The sequence below is a fragment of the Thrips palmi genome, unplaced genomic scaffold (genome assembly GCF_012932325.1).
Source record: "Thrips palmi isolate BJ-2018 unplaced genomic scaffold, TpBJ-2018v1 HiC_scaffold_10, whole genome shotgun sequence".
NCBI lineage: Eukaryota > Metazoa > Arthropoda > Insecta > Thysanoptera > Thripidae > Thrips > Thrips palmi.
This window is the reverse complement of record NW_023144621.1, coordinates 6,064,828-6,088,627: the sequence shown is the minus strand read 5'-3', so window position 1 is coordinate 6,088,627 and position 23,800 is coordinate 6,064,828. Positions and strand designations below refer to the sequence as shown.

The following is a 23,800-nucleotide window of genomic DNA, read 5'->3' as shown; positions in this document are numbered from 1 at the left end:
AATTAGGTGGGGCTGCTATAGTGTGGCCTTGATTGCATCCCGAGGGGGAGATGGGGGGGGGGGCGTTTTATAAACTAATAAAATCTAACGCTGACGCTGGGTGTCCGCTCTGCTAAGCCAAAGCCTGTACCCCTGCACTACTCTGAGCAGTGGAGAAGTCGTCCAGATTAACCAAAGCAAAACACAAGAAAATAAAGTTTACAGATATTTTTTGTTAGGGGTTTTAACGCGAGCGTTACTTTTTTGGGGCGTTTAGTGAGGCACCTGCAGCGATTGAAAGAAGGAAGACCCATCGAGATCCGCCCGCACACGACCACGTCCAGTGGGTGGATGTACAGTGGTGTAGTGTGTACACTCATCTAAATTACTACTACAGACTGTAGACTGCTCCACATCTACAACAACAATCACAACAACAACAAACAACAACAACAACACAGGCTGAGCTGCAAGATCGGTTCAAATGAGGGGAATGAAACAACGTGAGACAATGGAATCGGTTAGCTGTCATGACGCCAATGATTTGAAGAATGTTTCGCGGCTACTTTTTGAATGGATCCAGGAGAGCTGCAACTACAGCTACAGGGCCGCCATGGGCTGCCCCCTAAGTCTCGTTAGGGAGCGTCCAAGAATGTCACGAGATTGGGTTAAGATTGACCACGACCCACACAGGGCGAAGAAATGAAAAAAAAAAGAAAAAAAATGTTTCTCGACAATTCCTGGACAATCCTCTGGGAGGGCAGAAGGAACGGCCTCTAAATACATTGCCCACAATGTACACGGTGTGTACATGGTGTGTACTACACACGAGGGAGGCATCATTACTTTACCAAAATACACCAACATCTACACAGTAAACAACAACAACAACAGCAGCAGCAACTCAACTCCTACGTACAACCCTGTCGGTGCCCTGTCGGTGAAGGTGGGGGCAGTACTACGGGGGTGAGTGGGTCATTCCAAAGCCCTCAAGACTACAACTTGGTACTCGTCTGGTACCTGGATTCTCTGATAGGTATCACTCATCATGGCAATGAGCAAGTTGATGAGGACCACCACGGACAGAAGCATGTAGATGCCACTAACGAGTTTGTAGAGAGTCAGAGTCCATGCCGGCTGATCTTTCTTTTCGTTAATCGCATCGGGGGTGGTCTGACCGAAAACGGCGAAAAACAGGAGCTCGAACGCCTTCAAGGGGCTCATCCTGACTGGAAGAACAAACACCAACATGATTGGAAAGGAGTAGAAAAGGGGCCACGCCGAGCGGACGGGGTGCAAGGAGCGGCGTCGTTACGGTCCGGCGGTCGAAACAAAAACAAAAAACAAAAACAAGCGGACGCCTCTCCCTGCCCCGGCCACTCCGCGTGGGTCGGTGCAATACCTGGATCCTCTGGTACGTGTCGCTCATCATGGCGATGAGCAAGTTGATGAGCACGACCACCGAGAGCAACATGTAGATGCCAAAGAAAATCTTGAAGATGACGAGCACCCAGGGTGGCTGCTCCGAGGCGTTTTTCTGGAGCTCCTCCGTGGTCGTCTGACCGAACACGGCAAAGAACAGCAGCTCGAACGCCACCAGCGGGCTAATTTTAACTGCGTGTATGCAGAGGCACAGTTAGAAACACTTTTTCATTCGGAGGACCCTGTCGACGCACGCTGGGAATCGCCAAGGGTCTCGCATAAAACCATGAAAGGACAACCTCAGCCGTGTCGGCTAACTTTTAGTCAAGACACGCCATTCTACAGTCGAAAAGACATAACTAAGAAATTACACAAAATTAGGGTCATTTTTTTACAGTGGAGAGCAGCGCGGCACAGTCGGCCAGAAGACCGGTGGAGGCCGCCAAAACTCTAGATGCGTTTTGAGCTCCAGAGTCGCTAAACAGGACTAGAACCGAACGTGTGAAACCACCAGTGGATTGCACTCCGAACGAGGAATCCATTGGTAGGGTCACTTTCGGTTCGACTCCAGTTAAGCGACTCTGGAGCTCAAAACGCGTCTAGAGTTTTGGCCGCCTCCGGCGGTCGTCTGGCCCACTGTGCGCGGTTCGAGGCGAGGCGCCCAACGAAGGCAGGGTAGGCAGTTCGCGGTGCACCGGTGTCTGACTGGACCGCCACCGCGCAGGCGTCCTGGATCCGAGTCGGGGAGGTTCTAGGACGTATAAAGGTGCGTGGCTCACGGCGGAATGCAGGGACTCACTCCACTGGGCGACATTTACCCGGACCTGAAGCCGTATCGTTGCCCGAAGGGGAACCGAGCCGGCGGGACCCTAGCGCCCGCGAACCGCCGGGTAGGCAACCCGGCGCACAGCGCTGTTTAACGGGACCGCCTACCCCACAGGCGCTCGCCTCGGTCCACGTCCACTTTTACCCTTTCTTAACAGAGCTTTGCAAAAATGTTTTCTGTTTTACATCTTCTAATTTTTTGTTCTATTTACTGCAAATAGACCAGCGATAAAGTTAAGTATATTTTAAGGTAACGAAATCTTGTTTCTATTATGGTTCGAATGTGTCTTGTACTTGTACTTGTTCGGTACGTGTTCTATACTTTGTACCACGGGAGCTGCTTTTCTTGACTTCGCTTCACGTTGATTAAGTCCAGGCTCAAGACAGCAGCCCGAAAATATTCCAGGACTTTTGACTGATCTTGGCAACACAATTGGAGACACGGATCCACTCCCCGACTGGAGGCGGCCTTACCTTCGTCGAACGGCTTGTGGTTGCGCAGCACTCTGAAGTAGTCGTTGAGCGCCTTCTGGTTGTTGAGGATCTTGATGGGCTGGTTCAGCGCCACGATCTGCATGGAGAAGCCGAACACGAAGATGGCGAGCACGGCGAGGAACCGGGACAAGTCCTGCGCGCCAAGACACGTCGAGTTAGAGAGAGATAAACAAAACGGCAGATTTCCTCCCGGACACCGTGCGTGTGGTGCACAGTGTGCCAGAACACCGGTGGAGGTGGCCAAAATTCGAGACGCGCTTTGAACTCTTGAGTCGCTAAATGGGACTCGAACAGAACGTGTGACCCCACCAATGGATTGCTCTTCGAACGAGGAATCCATTGGTGGGGGTTACACGACCGGTTCGAGTCCTGTCTAACGACTCTGGGGCTCAAAACGCGTGTAGAGTTTTGGCCGTCTTCTGGCCCACTGTGGGGTGGTGGGTGCAGGCCCACCTGGATGAGGTCACCGATGATGATGGCCCAGGGCCCGAACAGGTGGTGGAAGGAGAGGAAGTCGAGGATCTGCACGCAGGCCAGCAGGAAGGACAGGGCGAACATCTGGTTGCGCACGTACATGAGCGTGGGCCAGTACAGCTGGTCGATGGCCGCCATGCCCAGCACGTGCACGCCGACGCCCACCATGCCGAACAGCAGCACGGCGAATTTGATCCAGCCCAGGCCGCTCTTGTCGCTGGGCTGCTCCAGCTCCAGCAGCAGCAGCCCCGACAGCCACACCAGCAGCGCCCACTCGTACCTGGAGGGTGGGCCAGGTGAGAGAGGGCGCCAGGGCTTACCCCCTCCATAGTTTGATCATGATAGGTGGTGGCCCTCAGTGGGCCGCGTTGTGAGCCCCACAGTCGCCAAATGGGACTTGAATCGAACGTGTGACCCCACCAATGGGTTCCTCGTTCGGAGAGCTGTCCATTGGTGGGGTCACACGTTCGGTTCGAGCCCTGTTTAGCGATTCTGGAGGTCGAAACGCGTCTAGGATTATGGCCACCCACGGCAGAGCACTGACCAGTAGGGCATGAGGGTGCGCCGCATGATGGGGTAGATGGGCGTGATGCCCACCAGCATGAGCAGCAGCATCAGGTACACGTGGGAGGTGAGGTACGACATGAACTTGATGATGGGCACCTTGTTGTACTTGTGGCCGAGCGGCAGCGTGAACACCACCCACACCGGCGGGCACATGATGAAGGAGATGAACAGGAGCATGGTCCGCCACGTCGCCCACTTCAGGGAGCCTTGCCAGAGTTCCTGCGGGAGACGCGGGTATGAGAAACTTAGCGAGACGCCTGCATTCCGCGCACACAACACTGGGACATTCGAGTGATCATCTGACAGACCAACGTATCTTTATGGGGAATCCCACGTTAAATACGCCGTTATGACGAATGCTACACATTTCGAAAACGCGCTACAGTGTGCCGCACTTGCCTGTAGGTACCTCTGCACCACGGTGTGTGCGATGACCTCCTTCTGCTCGTTCTCGATGAGCACGTCCAGGAACTCGGTGCCCCGGCGGTCCGTGGCCGTGAGGATCCTGCCCGCCGAGTCCGCGCCCGCCGCCAGCGCCAGCAGCTCCGTGGCCATCATCTCGCACAGCTTGCCGGCCGCGATCAGGTCCTTGGCGCGCTCCTTCTCCTGCAAGGGGGCCCAGCCAATCAGGACAGACCGCCTCGGGGCACGCATAACCTCACCGAACCTAACCTGAGCTTCAATTTCCCCGAATGGGAAAATCAACCATTGAAAGCCTCAATGGCCAAACCAACCACTTTGAAAAACACAAACTAACAAGGCCTTTGTTTGCACCTCTCCCTCTTTCTCTCGCTCTCATGGGCTGACAAAGGGCCTTCAGTGGGAGTGACAAGGACGGACGCACCTTGGTGGACAGGTTGACGAAGATGGCGGACAGCTTGGCGGCCGTGTCGACCGGCGCCGGCGACACCAGGACGAACTCCTCGATGGGCCGGTTGTTGTGGTTCTTGCCGCACACCATGAGGTTGTACACGAACTGGAACCGCGTCAACAGTGTGAGTCCGGCCGCCCTCCACCGTATGGGTCAGAAGACCGGTGGAGGCGGTCAAAATCCCGGACGGGTTTCGAGCTGCAGAGTCACTAAATGGGACTCAAACCAAACGTGTGACCCCGCCAACGGATTCCTCGTTCGGAGAGCAATCCAGTGATGGAGTCACGCGCTCGGTTCGAGTCCCACTTTGGAGCTCAAATCGCGTCTAGGGTTTTGGCCGCCTGCGCCGGGCATCTGGCCCACTGTGACCGCCGCAACAGAAACCGCCAGCATCCTCGGCGCCCTCACCCTCCGGTCCTCCATGAGGCTGTAGGTGTCGTGGTCCTTGGTCATGAGGTACTCCAGCACGTCGTTGTGGCCCTCGGACGCGGCGAACCAGATCGGCGACGACCCCAGCGTGGTCTCGGCCTTGGGGTGCGCCCCCGACTCCACCAGGAGCCGCACCACCTCGAAGCAGCCGGCCCGCGACGCGCAGTGCAGAGGCGTCCACCCGTTCTGAGCACAGCAATGTAACGCGGTTGCAATCGCTTGTCAAGACGCACTCCCACCGTGAGACGTTTACAGTGCAGTAAGGCACCGCCCACCTTGTCCGTGGCGTTGATCTCGGCGCCCTGGCCCAGCAGCACCTCCACCATCTGGTAGTGGCCGTGCGTGGCGGCGATGTGCAGCCCCGTCTTGCCGTGCCGGTCCGCGCTCTGCAGCAGGTCGGCCGCCCTGGACAGCAGCAGCCCCACCACCGTGATGTGGCCGCCGAAGCACGCCAAGTGCAGCGGGTTGTAGCCCTGTGGGGACACAGTGTAAGTGGCGGTGTTCGACACGCACCCCAGTCCACAGTGGGCCAGGAGACCGGCGGAGCTGGTCAAAGTTTTAGACGCGTTTTGAGATCCAGAGCCGCTGAATGGGACTCGAAACGAGCGGTAACCCCACCAATGGAATCCTCGTTCGACGAACAATCCATTGGTGGGGTGACACGTTCGGTTCGAGTCCTGTTTATAGCGACTCCGGAGTTCAAAACGCGTCTACAACTTTGGCCGCCTCCACTGGCCTTCTGGCCCACTGTGCAGTCGCCCCCTGCCGCCATGCTCACGTTCTCGTTGGTGATGGCCTCGACGTGCACACCGGCCGAGTTGAGCAGCAGGCGCACGACGTTCTCGTTGCCGGAGTAGGCTGCCAGGTGCAGCGGCGTCATGCCGGACTCGGAGCCCAGCTCGCCGACCAGCCCGCCGCCGTTGGGCGCGTCGGACTTGACGGTGGCGGGGACGTGCGTGAGCAGCTCGCGCACCGTGTCGGCCTGGCCGAAGTACGCGGCCACGTGCAGCGCCGTGACGCCGAGCTTCTTGCTGGAGATGCGCAGCGACTGCGTGGAGCGCATCACCTCCAGGACGTGGCCGTGCCCGTTCTGCGCGGCGAGGTGGACCGCCGTGAGCCCGGCCTTGTTCTCGTCCGTGCACGACGCCCCCGCGCGCACCAGCACCTTCACGACGTCGGCGTGGCCGCCCTCCGCCGCCAGCTGCAGCGGCGTGGCCTCCGTCACCCTGTTCCTGGCCGAGATGACCCCCGCGCGGTCGAACTTCATGAGCTCCTCGATGACGCGCACCGAGCCCTGGATGGCGGCGATGTGCGCGCACGTGTTGCCGTCCTTGGTGCTGGCCATCACGAGGGACGGGTGCTGCTGCAGGAACAGCTGCGCCACCTCGGGGTAGTTGTTCTGCGCCGCCACGTGTACTGGCTTCTGGCCCTGCGAGTGGAAGACAAGACAACCAACAGCCGTCAGATTGGACATTCGAAATCGCAGGGAAAATCTCGACGAGGAAGGTCTTTCGTTGCCATGGAGTCCCAGGCACGGTCCACAGTGGGCCAGAAGGCCGGCGGAGGCGGCCACGTTCGGTTTGAGTCACATTTAGCGGCTCTGGAGCTCAAAACGCGTCTACAGTTTTGGCCGCCTCCACCGGTCCTCTGGCGCACTGTGCGGTCCTCTGCGAAATACTTTACCATGTCGTCCGTGGCGTCGATGGAGGCGCCCAGCTCGAGCAGCAGCTTGCACACGGCGAGCTGGCCCTCCGCGGCGGCCAGGTGGAGCGGGGTCTGCTTCTTGAGGGTGAGCACGTCGATCATGGCGTTGTGGTCCTGGATGAGGAAGCGGCACAGGTGCGTGAAGCCCTTCATGGCGGCCAGGTGGAGCGCCGTGCGGCCCACGCGCGACTTGCTGTTGATGAAGGCCTTGTTGGTGAGCAGCGCGTCGCACACGTTGAGGTAGCCCTGGTTGGCGGCCAGGTGGAGCGCGGTGCGGCCCTCCGTGTCGAAGACGTCCACCCTCGCGTGGTTGTTGAGCAGCGTGTTCACCTGCAAGGATCGCCGCGGTGAGAACGACAAAGCGCCGGCAGCGGGATTCGAACCCAGGCCCCTCCACGTACCAGCTCCATGTGGCCCTTGTGGCAGGCGATGAGCAGCGGCGTCCAGCCCACGGCCGTCTGCGCGTTCAGGGCCTTCTGCACCTCGGACGGCGACATGTGGGAGATCATCTCGGCCAGGACGTCGTTGTTGCCGGCCAGCGCGCAGTAGTGGAAGGCCGTCTCCAGGGTCTGCGGAGGGGGGAGTGGTCAGGACGCCAGTGGCAAGAGAAAGTAGCCCTTTTCGACGTGCACCCCTGCGCGTCGAGGGTCCTCACCTGGCTAGCCTGCAGGTACACGTCGGCGCCGGCCTCCAGCAGCAGCTTGATGACCTGCTTGTCCTCCAGCGGGTGCTCCACCTCGCTCTTGGTGATCTGCGCGGCGAAGTGGAGCGCCGAGGCGCCGTCCTCGTTGACGGCGTTCACGTAGCGCACGGCGGCCTCGTCGCCCTGGCGCGCCTTCACGAAGCCGATCAGGTTCCGGACCACGTCGGCGCGGCAGCCCCGGCACGCCAGGTGCAGCGGCGTCTCCCCGCTCTGCAGCACGGCGAGGCACGGCGTGTCAATACTCCACGCCGCGGCGGCGAGTCTCCCTCGCGCGGAGTATCGCCGCTGCACCGTGGGCCAAGACCGGTGGAGGCGGCTAAAATTCTAGACGCGTTTTGAGCTCCAGAGTCGCTAAGAAAGACTCAAATCGAACGTGTGACCCCACCAATGGATTGCTCTCCGAACGAGGATTCTATTGGTGGGGGTCACCCACTCGGTTCGAGTCCCGTTTAGCGGCTCTGGAGCTCAAATCGCGTCGAGAGTTTGGGCCGCCTCCACCGATCTTCTGGTCCACTGTGCGGGCCTTGCCTTGGCCTTGAGCAGCGGGTCGCCGCCGTCCTCCAGCAGCAGCAGCAGCGTCTGCAGGTTGCCGTGCTGCGCCGCCACGTGCACGGGGGTGCGGCCGTCGTCCGTGGACAGGTTGGGCCCGGCGCCTGACTTGAGCAGCATGAGCGCGCAGCGGTCGCCGTCGGGGACCCGGGCCGCGATGTGCAGCGGCGTCTCGCGCAGCTTGCCGCCTGCGGACCCATTTTCAAATTCAGATTCGGATTCGCGACGAGCAGCTGGCCGCACATTCACATTGCGATCGCCTGCTGTTGGGGCTCAGGTGCGCGTCGTCGTGGCGTACCTCTGACGTGCACCTCCGCGCCGTAGCCCAGCAGCGTCTCTACGACGGTGGGCTTGGCCGACTCCACGGCGATGTGTAGGGCAGTGTAGTTGTCCTGGAACAGAGCAGTCTGTCAGTCCGGCGGCTACTTGGCAAGGGTAGGGGGCCAGGGTAGGAGTCACTCTCGCCCTCGAGCGCTCTCACGACACTCGGCAAATGGAAATGACACTGCGCACGTACGTTGGTGGTGACGTCCACCCTCTCGCCCTTCTGCAGCAGGGTGTTGATGATGCCGACGTGGCCGTACCGCGCCGCGGTGTGGATGCTGCGCGCGCCGCCCTGCGGAAGGAACCACAGACACGTTCAAACCTCAGTGCTGCACAGTAGGCCAGAAGACCGGTGGAGGCGGCCAAAATTCTAAACGCATTTTGAGCTTCCAGAGCCGATAAATGAGACGCGAACCGATCGTCTGACGGCCTCCACCGGCCTTCTGGCCCACTGTGTGTGTGCTGGGCCACAATGCAGCGTTGGCAGTGTACGAGACGCCCACCTTGTTGGGCATGTGCAGGTACACGCCCTTCTTGAACAGCATCATGGCGCACTCGGCGTGGCCGTTGAGCGAAGCGATGTGCATCAGCGTGGAGCCGTCCTTGGTGCGCTCGAAGATGGAGGCGCGGAACTTGTCCGCCAGCAGCTCGATGATGTTGGCGTGCCCGTTCTCCGCCGCCAGGTGCATCGGCGTGCGGTCTAGGCCGACAGAACAATGTAGAAATGTCGAGAAATGTAAAATGGCACAGTGGGCCAGAGGACCGGTGAAGGCGGCCAAAATTCTAGACGCGGTTTGAGCTCCAGAGTCGCTAAGAAAGACTCAAATCGAATGTGTGACCCCACCAATGGATTGCTCTCCGAACGAGGATTCCATTGGTGGGGTCACACGCTCGGTTCGTGTCCCATTTAGTGACTCCGGAGCTCGAAACGCGTCTACAGTATAGGTCACTGTAGGTCCCCCTCCACTGGTCTTCTGGCCCACTGCGCAAGGGTCCATCACTCATTACTGGATTCGCTGTACCTTGGTGGTCGGCGATGGAGGCGCTCGCCCGCACGCCGTAGAAGTATTTGACGAGGGTCTCGTCGCCCTCCGCCGAGGCGATGTGCAGCGCAGTCTGTCCCTCTCCCTGCCAACAACAACAACAACACGCAATTAAAACAAACACAAGACACGGTTTCAAAATGGTACCAACCTCATTGTCACCCCCGTCGTCCGTATTGTACACCGGCAGGGCGCGGAAAATGGGAAAGGGGTGGGGTCGCGAGGGGTGAAGGAACACGGAACAACAACAAACAAACGTCTCGGAGTTGGCAGGGGTGGGGGTGGTGGGGGGCCGCGCGGTGGGGTGGGGGGAGCATTGCGTGCAGTTGCGACCCGCAGCGTGACTCTCAAAAAATGGGGCAACCCTCTGCTGCCCCGCTTGCCGCGGCTTGCCGCCACCTCGCGACCCCCCTCCCCCTCGCCGCCTTTCGGTTATGCAGTTCCAATGAGACTGACGGGGACCCCGCACCGTAAACTTGCCCCTTTTTACCATCGACGGTCATGGTGCCCGAGGCGGTGCCCGCCGTGGCGACAGCCTCGATCCGCTGCGGGTTTTTATTAGTGTAGCTGCACCCCCTTCGGCCCTTTCGCTTTCAAGTCCGGGATTGCGCACGCGCCCCGACGCAAACCGGTCGTCGAAACCGCGTCAAATTCAAGCCGAGCGTCCATTTTCACATGCGTCAACTCGTTTCGGACAGTTCCCCGGGCAAATTTGAGCACTGTGAGCACAGCGTATCATGCTGGACAGGCTTGCATGCGCCGAGTGTGTACCGTGGAGGCGATCCACGTCAGTCTTTAGGCGGCGGAGGTCGTGGCATGGCCACGCCACGCCGCCATCAAGGAGAATGGGACGAAAATTAGTAAGAACGAAAATTGGGAGTATATGCAAGGCGATGCAAAGACAGGCGCATAGTGGGCCAGACAGACCGGTGGAGGCTTTTTGAGCTCCAGAGTCGCTACTTAGTCGAGTTTAAACAGGACTGAGCTCAAAACGCGTCTAGAGTTTTGGCTGCCTGCGCCGGTCTTCTAGCCGACAGTGTGGCGTAGGAAGTTTTTGTAACCAAACATTTTGTCAATTTAGTGTTTCTGATCGGGTTTGTTAAAAAAATTAAAAGCAATTAAATTTCTTTTTTGCTTAAGTTAAAATTTTAGGTTTGTTCGTTACTCACGTTAGGCAGATCCACGTTGGTCCCGTAGTCCACCAGGATGCGCACCATGTCCAGGTCCCTCTTGCGCGCCGCCAGGTGCAGGGCGGTGTCGCCGTGGTCCGTGGTGGCGCGCAGCTGCTCGGCCGAGGACTGCCCCAGCAGCTCTCGCACCATGGACTGGTTGCCCGCCTCCACGGCCAGCAGCAGGGGGATCTTGCCCTTCTGCGGACCAAAGCCACACACTCAGAAGCGTTCCAAGCCAAATCATTTTGTTTCGCAGTCGACATGTTTGAAAGTAAACGGCAACGTATCAACAGGTCGAGCTTTCAAGAAAGTTTCATCCGGTCTCGTATCGAAAAAATTGATTTTCTTGATCTTATCTCTGTGCAAGAAAAATACTCCTTTGAACTGGAAATAAAAATAACCGTAAGCGTAAAAATAAAATGAAAAAGTTCTATTTAATGGACCGAAAGTTCTACGTACGACTACTTTTCCGGCCCCAGTGAATGAAACGAAAGAAACCGTTTGTCTGGCGCTACTTATTGTACAACTACTCCTAAATCGTCGTGATGACAGCGAGCACGGTGCGGCCGTGACCACCACCGCGACGGGGACTAGCGTGCTGTAAATAGATTGAAAAAGTTGAAAAAAAAAGTTGTCATCAAAAAGTAATTCCGCGGGCCGGTGTCGCGAGCACCGCGAGGACCTCTTTGCTACCGCAGCTGTTTGCCGCAAGCTGCCAACTTTAGAAAAACAAGCTACCTGACACCTTACGTTTCTTGTATTCTTGTATCATGTTAAATTGAATGTGTAAAAGGTGTTATCTGCTAAAGATTACCCACAAGGAAAGTCGCGCTTTTGAATGTTATCTGAATTTTGTTTTGTCAAGTTTGTACTCCTGGGAGCGGCTGTTGGGCGGCCGGTCACCGCCAAGACCGTTTTGGCGGGAACTTTCGAAACTGGACGATTGGCCCGCCGGCTCAAAGTGCTTCGCTTGGCTTCGCTTGGCTTCGCTTCCGTTTTCGGATCGTTCTCGAGGCTATTCGGGTGCGCCGGGCCGGCCAACGCAGCACCCACAGGTGAGCGGCGCCCAGCCAGCCCAGCCAGCCCAGCCCCCTCCGAGGGGCGCGTTCGAGATCTCGAACGCGCAGCTGTGCTTTTCTCAGCGATGCTCCGTTCCGCGGCGGGGTTGGTAGGTCCGCCGTCGTCTCGAACGCGCCTCGCCGCCTCGCCGCGTCTCGCGAGACTCCGGATCGATGCTCTGTCGCGTCGGTCGCTGACGGTCGGATCTGTCTTCGTCCGGCAACCCCGTTTAGGAACACGCCCGGCCCGCCACCTTCTTCGCACGAAAACGGCCCGTCTGGGGAAGGGTTCATTTACACGCAGAAAAAAGTTTTTGGTAAATAAACCTAGGAAAACAAGAGAAGAAAACAATGTTTTTTTTTTTGAAAAGTGAATGTCGTTGATTGTGCTACGTCTTCAATGAAAGAAAACATGTGGATTGTGATTGAAATTCACTGACGGATACTGCTTTTAGGAAATGTAGATTTCCCAACGTGATTGCGGGCAACCGTTCCCGCAATAGCTTTTATGGGCAAAGTATTTTATGAGGATGCAATCTCCGCGTGCTCCGCGTGAACCTTGCGGGTCAGGAACACAAGCGACGACAACGTGAGAGACACGCACGGTTTGAACGCACTACACTGCTCGAGTGGCGCGGGCTGTTACCTCCTCCTTCTGCAGGGAGGAGAGGGCCGTCTTGAGCACCAGCTGCCATCCCGCGGTGCCGGCGGCGGTCTTCTTGGGCACGCCCGCCTGCAGCTTGTTCTTGACCACGAAGCTGGAGAAGAGGTTGGAGTTCTTGAGCAGGGACGCGCCCAAGTCCGAGGCCGCGGCCGTGGCCGAGGCCGTGGTGTTGTTGAGGGCGTCCCCCGGGTCGGCCTTGGCGTCGCCCTTCTTCCGGGCGCTGAGCCGCTGCTCCCGCGACACCGCCGCCTTGAGGCGCCGCGCGGACGACGGCGGCCCGGCCGCGCCGTCGCTGGTGGAGGACATGGCGGCCGTGCCAGCCTACACTGCAGGGCGTCCGCCTCACGCTCTAGCCGCCCGGGGGCCGGCCGTCGGGAACCCTCGCTGGCTCCATGACGGCGTCGCCCGCGTCGCCACGAGGCCCGCGACGACGCCCGGGCGCCCAGGATTTCCACGCAACTTCCGGGGTACGCCTGGGCTTTCCCGCGCTGCCGAGGCTTTCCGGAGGACCGGGCTTTCCCCGCGCGGAAGCTGCCTTGTAGCGTCCGGAGGCCCCCGCGGCGTCGAAGCTTCCCGCGGCGTCCGGGCTTTCCAGCGAGCAGCACTCGCGCGGCGGGACGTGGCCGTCGACTGACAAAGACTCATTCGGATGTTGCCGCAGTCGGCGGGGCGCCCCTCCCCCCGCGAAAACTTGGCGGAGCGCGCATCCCCGCCGAGGGGGTCATCGCCGCGCCCGGGGCGCCCGGGCCAGCCCACCGCGCCATCCGGTCGCCAGGCAACGCGGCGCGGCGGCGACGTGGCGGACGACGGCGAGGTGCTGGAGCCCGGAGCGCTGTGCTGCTGGCGCTGCTGGCGGCGGCCGTGGAGGCACTGCCGGCGCTGGGGAGCTCCCGGGGGCGCCCGACGGCCCCGCGCTCCTGGGGCGTGTGGGGGAGACGTCCGGGTGACAGGCCTTCAGATTGGAAGAGGGAGAGGGCGCGCCGGGGACGGGGATCGAACCGCGCTCTCCGCCCTCCACGCCGACGCGCCCCCCGCGAGCACGCCGCCGGGCCGGACAGCGCGGCGCAGCCTTCGAGGTCTTCGAGGTCTTCGAGGCCCTTTCGAAGGTATTGAATATTCGTGGAGCTAAAATAGCGGCATCACGCCATTGGCTGCAGCCTCTCGCCGCGCCTCCCATCGACCCGGCCCCTCCCAGCCCTCCCAGCGGTGCTCTGTCTCTCTCGCACTCACGGGGCGGCCCGCTGCCCCGCTGGGGTGCGAGAGAGACAGAGAGACTGGGCCGGAGGCAAGGCTTCGAACGGGGAGGGAAGGCCCGAGGGGACCGAGGCGGGACTGGGCTACATTATGGGCACCGCGCGCACCGCGAGTGCTGAGTTGTGTCGACGCGCGGTGGGTGCACCGGCAGAAAAGAGGAAGAAAGAGAAAGAGACGAAGAGAGAGAAGAAGAGAGAAAGAAAGTAAAAATGACGAGACGAAACACCCCTCACCTGTCTCCGCGCGAATGAGAGAGCGCAGGGGCTGTGTTTCGGAAGGGGGGGGGGACGAGGGGTGAGACGCTGTCAGGGCGAGGCAGGCGAGTCCGTGCCCTCCACTGGTAGTGCGTGTCTTCCAGACCATCACCTACAGTGCGGCCGTTCTCGAACCACCCACACGTGGCCGACGCGACTGACCATGCAGAGACTTGAATGGGGGAGGCTGCCTGCAGGCCGCTGTGACGAGTCGACGAGTCACTGGCGACGCGGGACGCCCTGGAGAAAGGCTGGACGAGCAGAGGACCCCTTCCAAACCGGAGCGACACTCTCTAGCCCTCTCTCACACTCGTGGCGACCCGCTTGGGCGCGAGAGAGACAGGGCGGCAGCTTTCAAGGGCAGCAGCAGCCCACTGTACGCGTTACGCGCTCCGCAGTGAGCGCTCACTCACCCCGTCGGGTCGCAGGCGGATGTCCTTGCCCGCGGCGTTGAGCAGCACGCGCAGGATGCTGGTGGCCGTGCCCGTCTGCCTGCTCGCCACCAGGTGCACCGCCGTCTGGCTCCGCGGCTGCAACCAACACAAACACATCGGTCAACGGACCCCTGCACACTGCAAGGTCCTGACGGCGCACAGTGGGCCAGAAGACCGGACACGTTTTGAGCTCCAGAGTCACTAAATGGGACTCGAACCGAACGTGTAGGTCCAAACGGCGTCAAATGTCTCAAAGTCGTGATGTCTGAAAAATGTACGTGACAACAATGGACCGATCGATGTCGCTCCACTTTCCAGTGTAGCAAGGCCTCCCTGGGATTGATGACCTTGACACCCCTCGCGCCCTCGGCTGGCAAACGAGGAGTATCGACGCGCCGGCACCGCGTTCACACATAATAGCAGCCGATGATGAGTACAGTGAGTGGCACTGAAGGGCCGGAGGGTTCCAAAGGGAGGAGGGGAGGGGGAAGGGGGAAAGGGGGGAAGGGGGCAACAGGTCTGCAGCGAGTCCAACAGGTCTGTGGAGCTGGTCTGCTTAGCAGTGATGGATGAAGGCGTGATAGCGAAGCAACGAGCTCGTCATCACCGCCACCATCTTCATCGTCACCGCCGCACAGTGGGCCAGAAGACCGGTGGAGGCGGTTCGTCGCTCGGAGAGCAATCCATTGGTGGGGTCACACGTTCGGTTCGAGGCCCGTTTAACGACTTTGGAGCTCAAAACGCGTCCGGGATTTTGACCGCCTCCATCGGTCTTCTGGCCCACTGAGTATAAAGTTCCTGGAGGGGTACGTCGAAATCCGGGCCTCCTGCTTTGCAAGGCGTGTTACGTAATTCGTGCACGGCGGCGTTACTTAAACGACGGCCTCATTGTTCAGGGTGGCGCACCTAGACGTTTGACAAATGAGAGGTCGCCGTTGACAAAAACGCGGCGTACGGAAATCGCGTGTCTCGGCGCCGCGCCGTGGGGCCACTCTAGGCGGCGGGGCGGAGCCGGGGCCCGGTGGCAAGGCGACCTTGGAGCCGAATACGCCCTTTCATACCGCCTCACAATGTCGTCGACGTAAACCCTTGAGCCCCGTGGAGGGTGATTAGTGCCTGTGTCCAAGAACTACGTAACGCGCCGGCGATACCCCGCGGAGCAGAGACTTTGACGCGCGGATGCGAGTGGTCAGTGTCCAGCTTGACACGCCAGGGGTCTTCCACTGCAGAGACCTTGACGCGCGGCCCCGGGCCGTCCCTCACCCCACAGCACAGTGGGCCAGAAGACCGGTGGAGATGGCTAAAATCCCGGACGCGTTTTGAGCTCCAGAGTCACTAACTGGGACTCGAACCGAACGTGCGACCTTGCTCCTTGTTCTTCGAACAAGGAATCCATTGGTGGGGTCACACGTTCGGTTCGAGTCCTGTTTAGCGAGTCTGGAGCTCAAAACGCGTCCAGAGGTTTGACTGCTCACTCACCCCTCCCGGAGCGTACACGTCCACGCCCTTCTTCGGCAGCAGCAGCTTGACCACCTCCTCCCTGGAGTACATGGCGGCCACGTGGAGGGCATTGTAGTTGTCCTGCAACAGAGAGAAACGATGCAGAGGGTTTCATGTTTTTCTAAGAATTGTAAATGCAAAATGTGTAACGAAAAAAATAACCAATATGAAAAACGCATTTTAGCAGAAGCCTATGACGTCAGAGGACAAACTGATGTCAGCCATGACGTCATCCTCTTGGATCCCTTAACACACTGCGTGAGCGATGCCCTTTCTAAGGCCCAAGGCCGGCTGCCCAATTTCTCATACCTCGGCTTTCTTTGCATAGGCAGTGATTTACCAGTGTAACGAGGGTCCGCAAATTGGCAATCTGCTAAGGCGACTCTACTTCGAGAGGTCGTAAAAAAACTATTCCAGGACCCTGCGCTATTTCCCGCGCTTCCTTTCGTGCCTCGCGAATACGTGTCCGGTCGTAGAGACACTCGTTTCCATAAACAAAAACAAAACAAAACAACAAAAAACGCATTCTTAAAAAGAAAACAACCTTTTCTGCGGGTGGGATAGGGTATCATCGCGAAGGCCGCGGGCCTAATGGAGGCCTCCGAATCTGGATCTGAATGTGTCGGCCGGCTTGAGTAATATGCGCCGCAGCCTGTGATTCATATTCACGGCGTCCATTTACCGAGTGGACGAGGCGGCCATCTTTTATGCAATGACGAAGGGCGTCCCCCCCCCCCACGGCATGAGGGAAATCCCCGCAGACTTCCACGCCACCAGAAAAGGTGGACTACGCCCACGCCTCGACACACTCGATGGACTCGACACACTAATAATGCCGTCAAATAATTATTTATTGCAAGTTGTCTCGTCCGATGGTCGATGTTTTTTTTCTGACGATTGCAATGAATTGCGCCAACCGCTTCTGCTATAGAAATACAGTACAACACCCTAATCAAAAGCCAGAATTTGTCGTAATTTGTCGTGATTTGTCTCACAGCGTTGCACACAAAAGATAAAATATTTGTTTTTTTTTTGTTATTTTTTTTTTAAATTTTGGTGTGGTAAATTTTGCGCAGGCGCCGCGATTTACGGCTCCGCAAACAGCCAAAGTATGTGTTCCCGCCGCAAGTGGAGTGGCGGTCGCTATCGCAACACACACGCCAGAGGACGAGGCTTTACAGTGTGAAGCGCGAGCACGGCGTGGGGACACGCTCCACAGTGGATTTGCCAGAACACTGGCGGCTAAAATTCTAGACGCGTTTTGAGCTCCAGAGTCGCTAATTGGGACCTAAACCGAACTTGTGACCCCAGCAATGGATTGCTCTCTGAGCGGGGAATCCATTGGTGGGGTCACACGTTACGTTCGGTTCGAGTCCCGTTTCGCGACTCTGGAGCTCAAAACGCATCCAGGATTTCGGCCACCTCCACCGGTCTTCTGGCCCACTGCGCGCCGGCCGGGCCCTCCAATCTGTTAAAGGAGGTGCAGCGGATATAGAAAAATAGTGTGCGGCTGTCTGTGTGAATGGCGGAACGGGGAGGGGAGGGTGCATGACTGGAGTTATGCCCCGACGGCACGCCAGGGACTTGTTTGTGTGTGAGGGGGTGGGGGAGGAATTCGGAAGGGGGAGGGGGAGGGGGTGACGGTGGTGGGGTGGAGATGGGAAGATGGCTCAGGAGAAAGGGGGAAGGTGCGGGGGTGGGGGAGGCGGTGGGGACCACGGGATATGGGCGCAGCAAAGGAAGGGGGTGGGGGAGGGGGAAGGGGTGGGGGCGCTCCGTGGCAACGCGGAAGCAGCGGGGCGACTGACTGCTCGCATGGGGGCCGCTTGTCGAATTTGGAGGGAACTTGCGGCGTCGCGACGCACGCAGGCAGTGCAGCGCCACCCAAACAAGCCAACGACCGACCCCGCCCTTAATAGTGCAGTGCGCACATACACACACGCACACACACACCCAGATTGCGGCAAATTATGAAAAGAAAATCGTTCAATTAACCCACTTCTCGGCGAGCTCTAGATTCCCGAGGTTCGGTAACGGCTGTTTGTAATTACCACACCGAAGTCGACCCAAGCTAAGGCAGGCCGGGCCGGGCCGGGCACTCGCAACGTGGCGCAACACGCAGCCGAACTAAACAAACGGCCGGCCCGGCAGTGCGGCTTACACCGTGGTTACACTCAGACCGATGGCGGCAGTCGCCAAAAAGGAACCAATTTGGACCAGTGACGAATTTCTCTTCGGTGTCGTCGGATCGGCGTCGGACAGTTGTTGTTCAACCCCCCGTCACGTTTTGCCGAAGATGACTTGACACCAGATTGCAAAAACTTTACAACGTCGGCATCTTCCCCCCCCTTTCCTCCCTCCGTCCCGCTTTTCCCCTCCCCTCCTCCCCGTCCCCTCGCATCCCCTTGCCAGCGCCAAACAGGCCGGGCAGTGATTACATGATTGCCGGTAAGGCTGCTTGGCGCGCAATCAAATCAGGACATCAGGGATATGGGGCCGGGATGGGGGTGCGAGAGAGAGAGAGGGAGGGGGGAACGGAGGTAAAACGGCTATTAATCCCTTGGCCGACGACGCCCCCACTCCGCGTCAGTAACCCCCCCTCCCCCTCCTTTTCCACGGGAAGGGCCCGTGCCCCGTAAGAAAGGGGCTGCAATATTCCCTAAGTGCCAATAATGGGCAGGGGGAAATTTGTGGGAGAATGTTGTTGCCCTGCGGTGCGGGAAGTGACCGGTGCGGATGCGGGGCATGATGAGTTAGGGCCGCATATCCCCCCTCCCCTCCCTCTCTCTCTCTCTCTCACACACACACACACACACACAAACGCTGTGCTGACCGATAAGAAAGCTCAAAAAGCAAAATCCTACATCACCCTAATTACTGCCAATTCAAATTGTCCTGATAAACGCTCTTTTTATAAACTAAACTGTCTGGCTGTCTAGCGGGCGGACATTCAGCGAGAGTGAGAGAGAGAGAGTGAGAGAGACTGGGTCAACGTCGAGATGGCCATGAAGGTGCTGACCCCCGGTGCGGTGCGTGCCGCTCAACACTGACCCCGTTTCGGAGCCGCGTTTCTACAAAGCGTCCGGCCTAGGGCTGCCGCCTTTAGGGCTGCTTTGGCCTCAAGCGCCGTCTCTCTCTCTCTCTCTCTCTCTCTCTCTCTCTCTCTCTCTCTCTCTCTCTCGACAGCGCGCCGAGCACCGCGCGGCTACCCGACGCCACAGCACGCCAACCCAGCCAAGCCGAGACTGTCCGAAGCGTCCAAACAGTGCATCATCGGCCAGGCCGCCGGCCGAGCCGAGCCCCGGCAGACAATGTACGCAGCACCCGCCCAGGAAAAAAAAACTCGTCTCTCGAACAGCCGGGGTGCTTTTGAGGCACAACCCTTTCTTAGTCGTTTGACTGGACAGAGTACACTCTCGGAGAAAAGTAAGTCGACTGTACTAGGCACTCTCAGAAAAAAAAAGTTTCTTATTGTACACGCCCAGAAAAATGAAGGTGACTCCGTTTAGTCACAGAAAAAAATAGATTTGACGATTTGACCGTTCAATCTCATAAAAATTGGGTAGATTTGACTGTACACTGTACATTCTTGGGGCGCCTTGCTGGTGCAAGGCAGGGTGGCTCTGCCGCAATGAGGAGGCACTTGTGCCGCGCGTGCTGCCCCCCCCCCCCTCCGAGAAGTGCTGCAGACTGAGAGTCGTTTTCGTCGCGCCGTCCCTGTCGCACGCATGGGGCGTTCCTTGCCGGTGCGAGAGGGACAGCGCGACGAAAACGACTCCCAGTGTGGTGCTCCGGCCGGCCCCACTGACCGGATGCCATGAAGCACGCCGAGTTTGACGTCACGCCCGCCGCGGCGCTGGGCGGCACTGGGCGCCACCCCTCGGTGAAACTACCCCAAGGATCCGGTGTGGCGTGGCGAGGGGGCTGGCCGAGTGGCCGCAGTGCGAGTGAGCGGCCCAGCAGTGCGACAGAGACAGAGCGCCGGCTCCCCGGACCCAGTCTGCCGGCTGAGTGGGCGGTGGTGCGAGCGAGGGGGCGCTGGGCTGGCGGCGGCAGTGCGAGAGAGACGGCACGCCGCGGCACGCTGCGGGGTCTAACCCCCTTCCTCGGCGATAACATGCAAATTACGTGTCGGCCGGAGCCTTGAGCTGGACGTGCATGGCGTGCTGCCCCGCGGTGCCCCAGTGGCGTAGGCAATGGTCTGATAAGGCGCCCAAAGGTCAAGTCAAGGGGACCGGACCGACCACTGCGAACCTGGGGCCGCCTGGGGCCGCGGGTGGGAAAAAATTAGGCCTCTTGTGGTGGTCTGGGCTTTCCCCGCGCTGCTGTAGACCCAAGGAATTCCCCCGTGGACTGACCGAGGCTAGCCAGGGTCCTCAGGACTTGCGGTCGGCGCGCGTCCTGGAGGACCCACCAATACCTCACTTCAAACCATCGACCTAAGACGCACGTCGTTGTTGAATGAAGGCGAGGCAAACCATCAGAAAAAAAGTGAAAGTTACGCAATGTTAAAAATGACACCAACGCATAAAATCTAAAAAAACTAAGGAAGCGTGTGCTCTGCGATCTCTCACACAGCCCACATTTCTAATTTGAACGACCCTTTCTGTTTTACAGTTGTTCGCCTACCCGCCGTGCGGCCCGCCGCACGCTACCGAGGGTCGGCCAGGTAGCCGCAGTCCGGCAGAAGGCAAGGCCAGAGGTCAAGCCAAGGAGACCGAGCGAGAGTCGCGCCGGCGAAGCAGAAAAACCCACATAGCCACTCAATCAGGCCATCAGGCCATCAGGCCTGCAGGCCCACCGTAACGGCAAGGCGTAATGCCCCGGGGCTATTCATCAGAGCGGCCGCCGCGGACATTGGGCGTCGCTCTGTCTCCCTCGCACTCATGGGGCGTCCCGTCGCGTCCCGTAGGGGTGAGAGAGACGGAAACACCGGTGCAGCCTGGCTGCAATCGACGCCACTTCACCGGTCAAGTGCAAGGCGCCCTTCGCGCGGACGGCGGGCAAACCCAGCACCCAGCGCCGCTGCAGGGGAGGCACACTGGCATGCACTGGCACAGCCCCCGGTGGGCCAGAAGACTGGCGGAGGCGATGAAAACCCCCGACGCGTTTTGAGCACCAGAGTCGCTAAATGGGACTCGAGTCCTGCTCAGCGACTCTGGAGCTCAAAACCCGTCTAAAGTATTGGCCGCCGGCGCCGCTCTTCTGGCCCACTGTGCAGCGCCCCTCTGTTTCGGATGACTCACCTGATTCCTTGCCGTTGGGTCGCAGCCAAGGTCCACCATGCGGTCCAGGAACGCCGTGCGGTTGTCCTTCACGGCGTACATCAACGGGGTCATACCGGTCGCCTGGGGAAAAAAGCAGTGAAGGCCGACGTTGACAAAGCGCGCAAAACGTAAAAGAGCGAATAAATTCAGTATTTCTTTCTTTTCCTTATGTATATTAACCGATATTAACTGAATGGAGATGCTCTTTTTCTGTCATGTCCCACGTTTTGCAAAGTATAATCAACGGAAAATACGGGCACATTAAAAACTGCCTTTGAAAAACGAAATTAATTTATTTTTGCTGCGAATCGTTGACGCACGGTTTGGAAGGCGTGCAGGCTTGACCTTTGACACTTCCGAGAAGCGGTTGCGCCATTCCTAATGCCTTAGCCCTCCGCCTAGGTCATTATCTAGCGCGGCACTCGGGACGGCGGCGTCCGAAAAAAGGGGTTCTTGTCACTGATTACCGACAAGGACGCGGGCTGCTTCCGAAAACAGAAACCGCCGGTCTAGAGCAGTCCAGACTGCAGCGCCGTGGAGGGGAAGGCCTTGCCGCGCTGACCCCGATAGCCGCCTGGCCCTAGGTTGCCCTAGGCCAGCCCTGCCCCGCACGCGCACAGTGGGCCAGAAGACCGGTGGAGGCGGCCAAAACTCTAGACGCGTTTTGAGCTCCAGAGTCGTTAAACGGGACTCGAACCGAACGTGTGACCCCACCAATGGATTGCTCTCCGAACGAGGAATCCATTGGTGGGGTCACATGTTTGCTTTGAGTCCCATTTGAAGACTCTGGAGCTCAAAGAGCGCCTAGAGTTTTGGCCGCCGGCGCTGGCTGCCCACGTGTTGGTGCACTGTAGGTGGTCTTACCGGGTCCGCCACCCCGATGAGCGGCAGGTGCGGCGGGTCCTCGCCGGGCTGCGCCGCCGCCTGGGCCGCGGCCACGGCCTTTTCCAGACTCTTGATTGCCTGGTCCACGGGCGGCCACTCGCCCTTCTGGCACATGGCGAGCAGGCGCAGCGCGGCGTCCCTGCTGGTGGCGCCCGCCGACCCGGGCTTGGCGGCCGCGTCGCCCGCCGCGGCCGCCCCGTTGCCGTCGTCATCTTTGCTGGCCTTCTTGTCGTCCGCGCCGTTGCCTCCGGGTGGCCCCGGTGGCTTCTTGTTGCTCATGGTCCAGTCGGAGCTGCGGGGGCCTCAGCGCGGTGGGGCCCTTCGGCGCGCCCTTCGGGGGGACAGGGTGGCCCAAGGGGTGGCCCTGGCCTCCAGTCCATGGTCCGGCGGTCCTGCCTAGGCCCAGCGTCGCTCAGGCCTGCAACACCAGACAACGCACGCACGGGCTGACGTACAGTGGCGCAGTGATGGCAGGGGGAGGATATCGGCGAAGCTCCTCAGGTGTTGGGCTAGACAACGCGCGCAGCAAACGCCTAGGCAGGGAGGAATGTGCGTGGAGGTCTGCCCGGAGGGTGGAGCAGCCCCGCCTCGCCCGCACGGCAAGGCACGCAGTGGGCCAGAAGACCGGTGGAGGCGGTCAAAATCTTGGACGTGTTTTGAGCTCCAGTGTCGCTAAATGGGACTAAAACCGAACGTGTGACCCCACCAATGGATTGCTCTTCGGACGAGGAATCCTTTGGTCGGGTCACACGTTCGGTTTGAGTCCCAATTAGCGACTCTGGAGCCCAGAGGTTTGGCCGCCTCCACCGGTCTTCTGGCCCACTGTGCGGCACGGCACGGCACGGCCGGCTCTCCGGAGGCCGACGACGCTTGCAGGGAGCTCCGACGGGGAGCCCCTTAGCACGGCCAGATACCGACCCGCCGCGCAGGGCTGTCCTCCGGGTGGCCTACCCACGATCGCTCGGGCGCTCCTTCAGCTCGCCAAGCAGCAAGAGCCTGCACTGTCCTTCGTGTCAAGAGAAGACAGAACAAAGGGAGCCCGAGAGAGAGAAAGAAAGAGAGAGAGAGAGAGAAAACATGAGGAAAAGAGATGGAAGGAAAGAAAAGAGAGGAAAAATGGCGCTGCTGGCACGTGCGCGTGCGGGGCGTAAGCTGTTATAGATTTGTTTACGTTTCGCTTTTCGAACCCCGGGGCCCGGCCCGACACGGCACGGCCAGCAGCGCATAGAACCGTCAGTCCACGAAGCCCTCTCAAAGCTCTTCTTGGACATCTGAATTGGCTTTGATGCGCCCCGACCGAACAACACAAACAAACGGACCTCATTTCACTGGGAATCCATTGGCACTGCAAAAGTTTGATGTCACTTTTGTGACGAAATCGTGGATACTCGATGGTCGATGCTCGTCATCTCGAAGCTCCTGTTCCTGTAGGGCAATTGAGGTGCATAACGTTTCCGTGCTCCGACTACACAGTGGCTGACACGTTAGACGCCACCGGAGTTTTTTCGTTCCAGGATTTGCTGCGATTTTAAGCACATCCGGCAGTTTTTTCCTCCGCCTGCCGGCTCATACTGTACGTCACACGGACAAACGTGCGCCGTCAGGCAAGGCCAAAATGGTTGTATCACGGCCCGGATGTGCTCTTAACACCGCGCGAAACAAAAAAATAAAGGAAAAATTGACAAGAACTCTTTTAATTTCTCTTTCTTGGAAGTTGTCGTCCACTGGGAACAATTTGGCAACCACAGAACCCCAATCTGAATCTGAAAAAAAATAAAATCGGGATTCACGAAGCGACGCGCGGCAGGCGCACGCAGTGGGCCAGAAGACCGGTGGAGGCGGCCAAAACTCCAGATGCGTTTTGAGCTCCGGAGTCGCCAAACAGGACTCGAACCGAGCGTGTGACCCCACCGATGGATTCCTCGTT

The 23,800-nt window shown here is 59.1% G+C and overlaps 1 protein-coding gene across 4 annotated transcripts in view; it reads right to left on the bottom strand.

Moving 5' to 3' along the window:
• The window catches only part of LOC117647533 (serine/threonine-protein phosphatase 6 regulatory ankyrin repeat subunit A), a 29,543-nt gene that overhangs the window by 4,638 nt on the left and 1,105 nt on the right, over positions 1–23,800 (bottom strand). Inside the window, exons 1-23 of one of the 4 annotated variants that reach the window (XM_034389321.1) lie at positions 23,193–23,211; positions 21,853–22,291; positions 20,968–21,069; positions 15,701–15,802; positions 14,201–14,317; positions 10,555–10,755; positions 9,365–9,470; positions 8,846–9,042; positions 8,536–8,634; positions 8,317–8,410; positions 7,998–8,206; positions 7,422–7,679; positions 7,168–7,335; positions 6,746–7,096; positions 5,841–6,491; positions 5,338–5,535; positions 5,042–5,248; positions 4,607–4,738; positions 4,162–4,368; positions 3,740–3,981; positions 3,175–3,475; positions 2,701–2,854; positions 1,382–1,593 (exon numbers count right to left, since the gene is read on the bottom strand). In XM_034389321.1, the coding sequence (XP_034245212.1) occupies positions 1,382–1,593; positions 2,701–2,854; positions 3,175–3,475; positions 3,740–3,981; positions 4,162–4,368; positions 4,607–4,738; positions 5,042–5,248; positions 5,338–5,535; positions 5,841–6,491; positions 6,746–7,096; positions 7,168–7,335; positions 7,422–7,679; positions 7,998–8,206; positions 8,317–8,410; positions 8,536–8,634; positions 8,846–9,042; positions 9,365–9,470; positions 10,555–10,755; positions 14,201–14,317; positions 15,701–15,802; positions 20,968–21,069; positions 21,853–22,152 (4,608 nt within the window). In that variant the 5' untranslated portion in view covers positions 22,153–22,291; positions 23,193–23,211. Of the gene's footprint in view, positions 1–999; positions 1,209–1,381; positions 1,594–2,700; positions 2,855–3,174; positions 3,476–3,739; positions 3,982–4,161; positions 4,369–4,606; positions 4,739–5,041; positions 5,249–5,337; positions 5,536–5,840; positions 6,492–6,745; positions 7,097–7,167; positions 7,336–7,421; positions 7,680–7,997; positions 8,207–8,316; positions 8,411–8,535; positions 8,635–8,845; positions 9,043–9,364; positions 9,471–10,554; positions 10,756–14,200; positions 14,318–15,700; positions 15,803–20,967; positions 21,070–21,852; positions 22,292–23,192; positions 23,212–23,800 lie in introns of those variants that run through there. The other 3 variants (XM_034389313.1, XM_034389332.1, XM_034389341.1) reach the window with 3 other exon arrangements.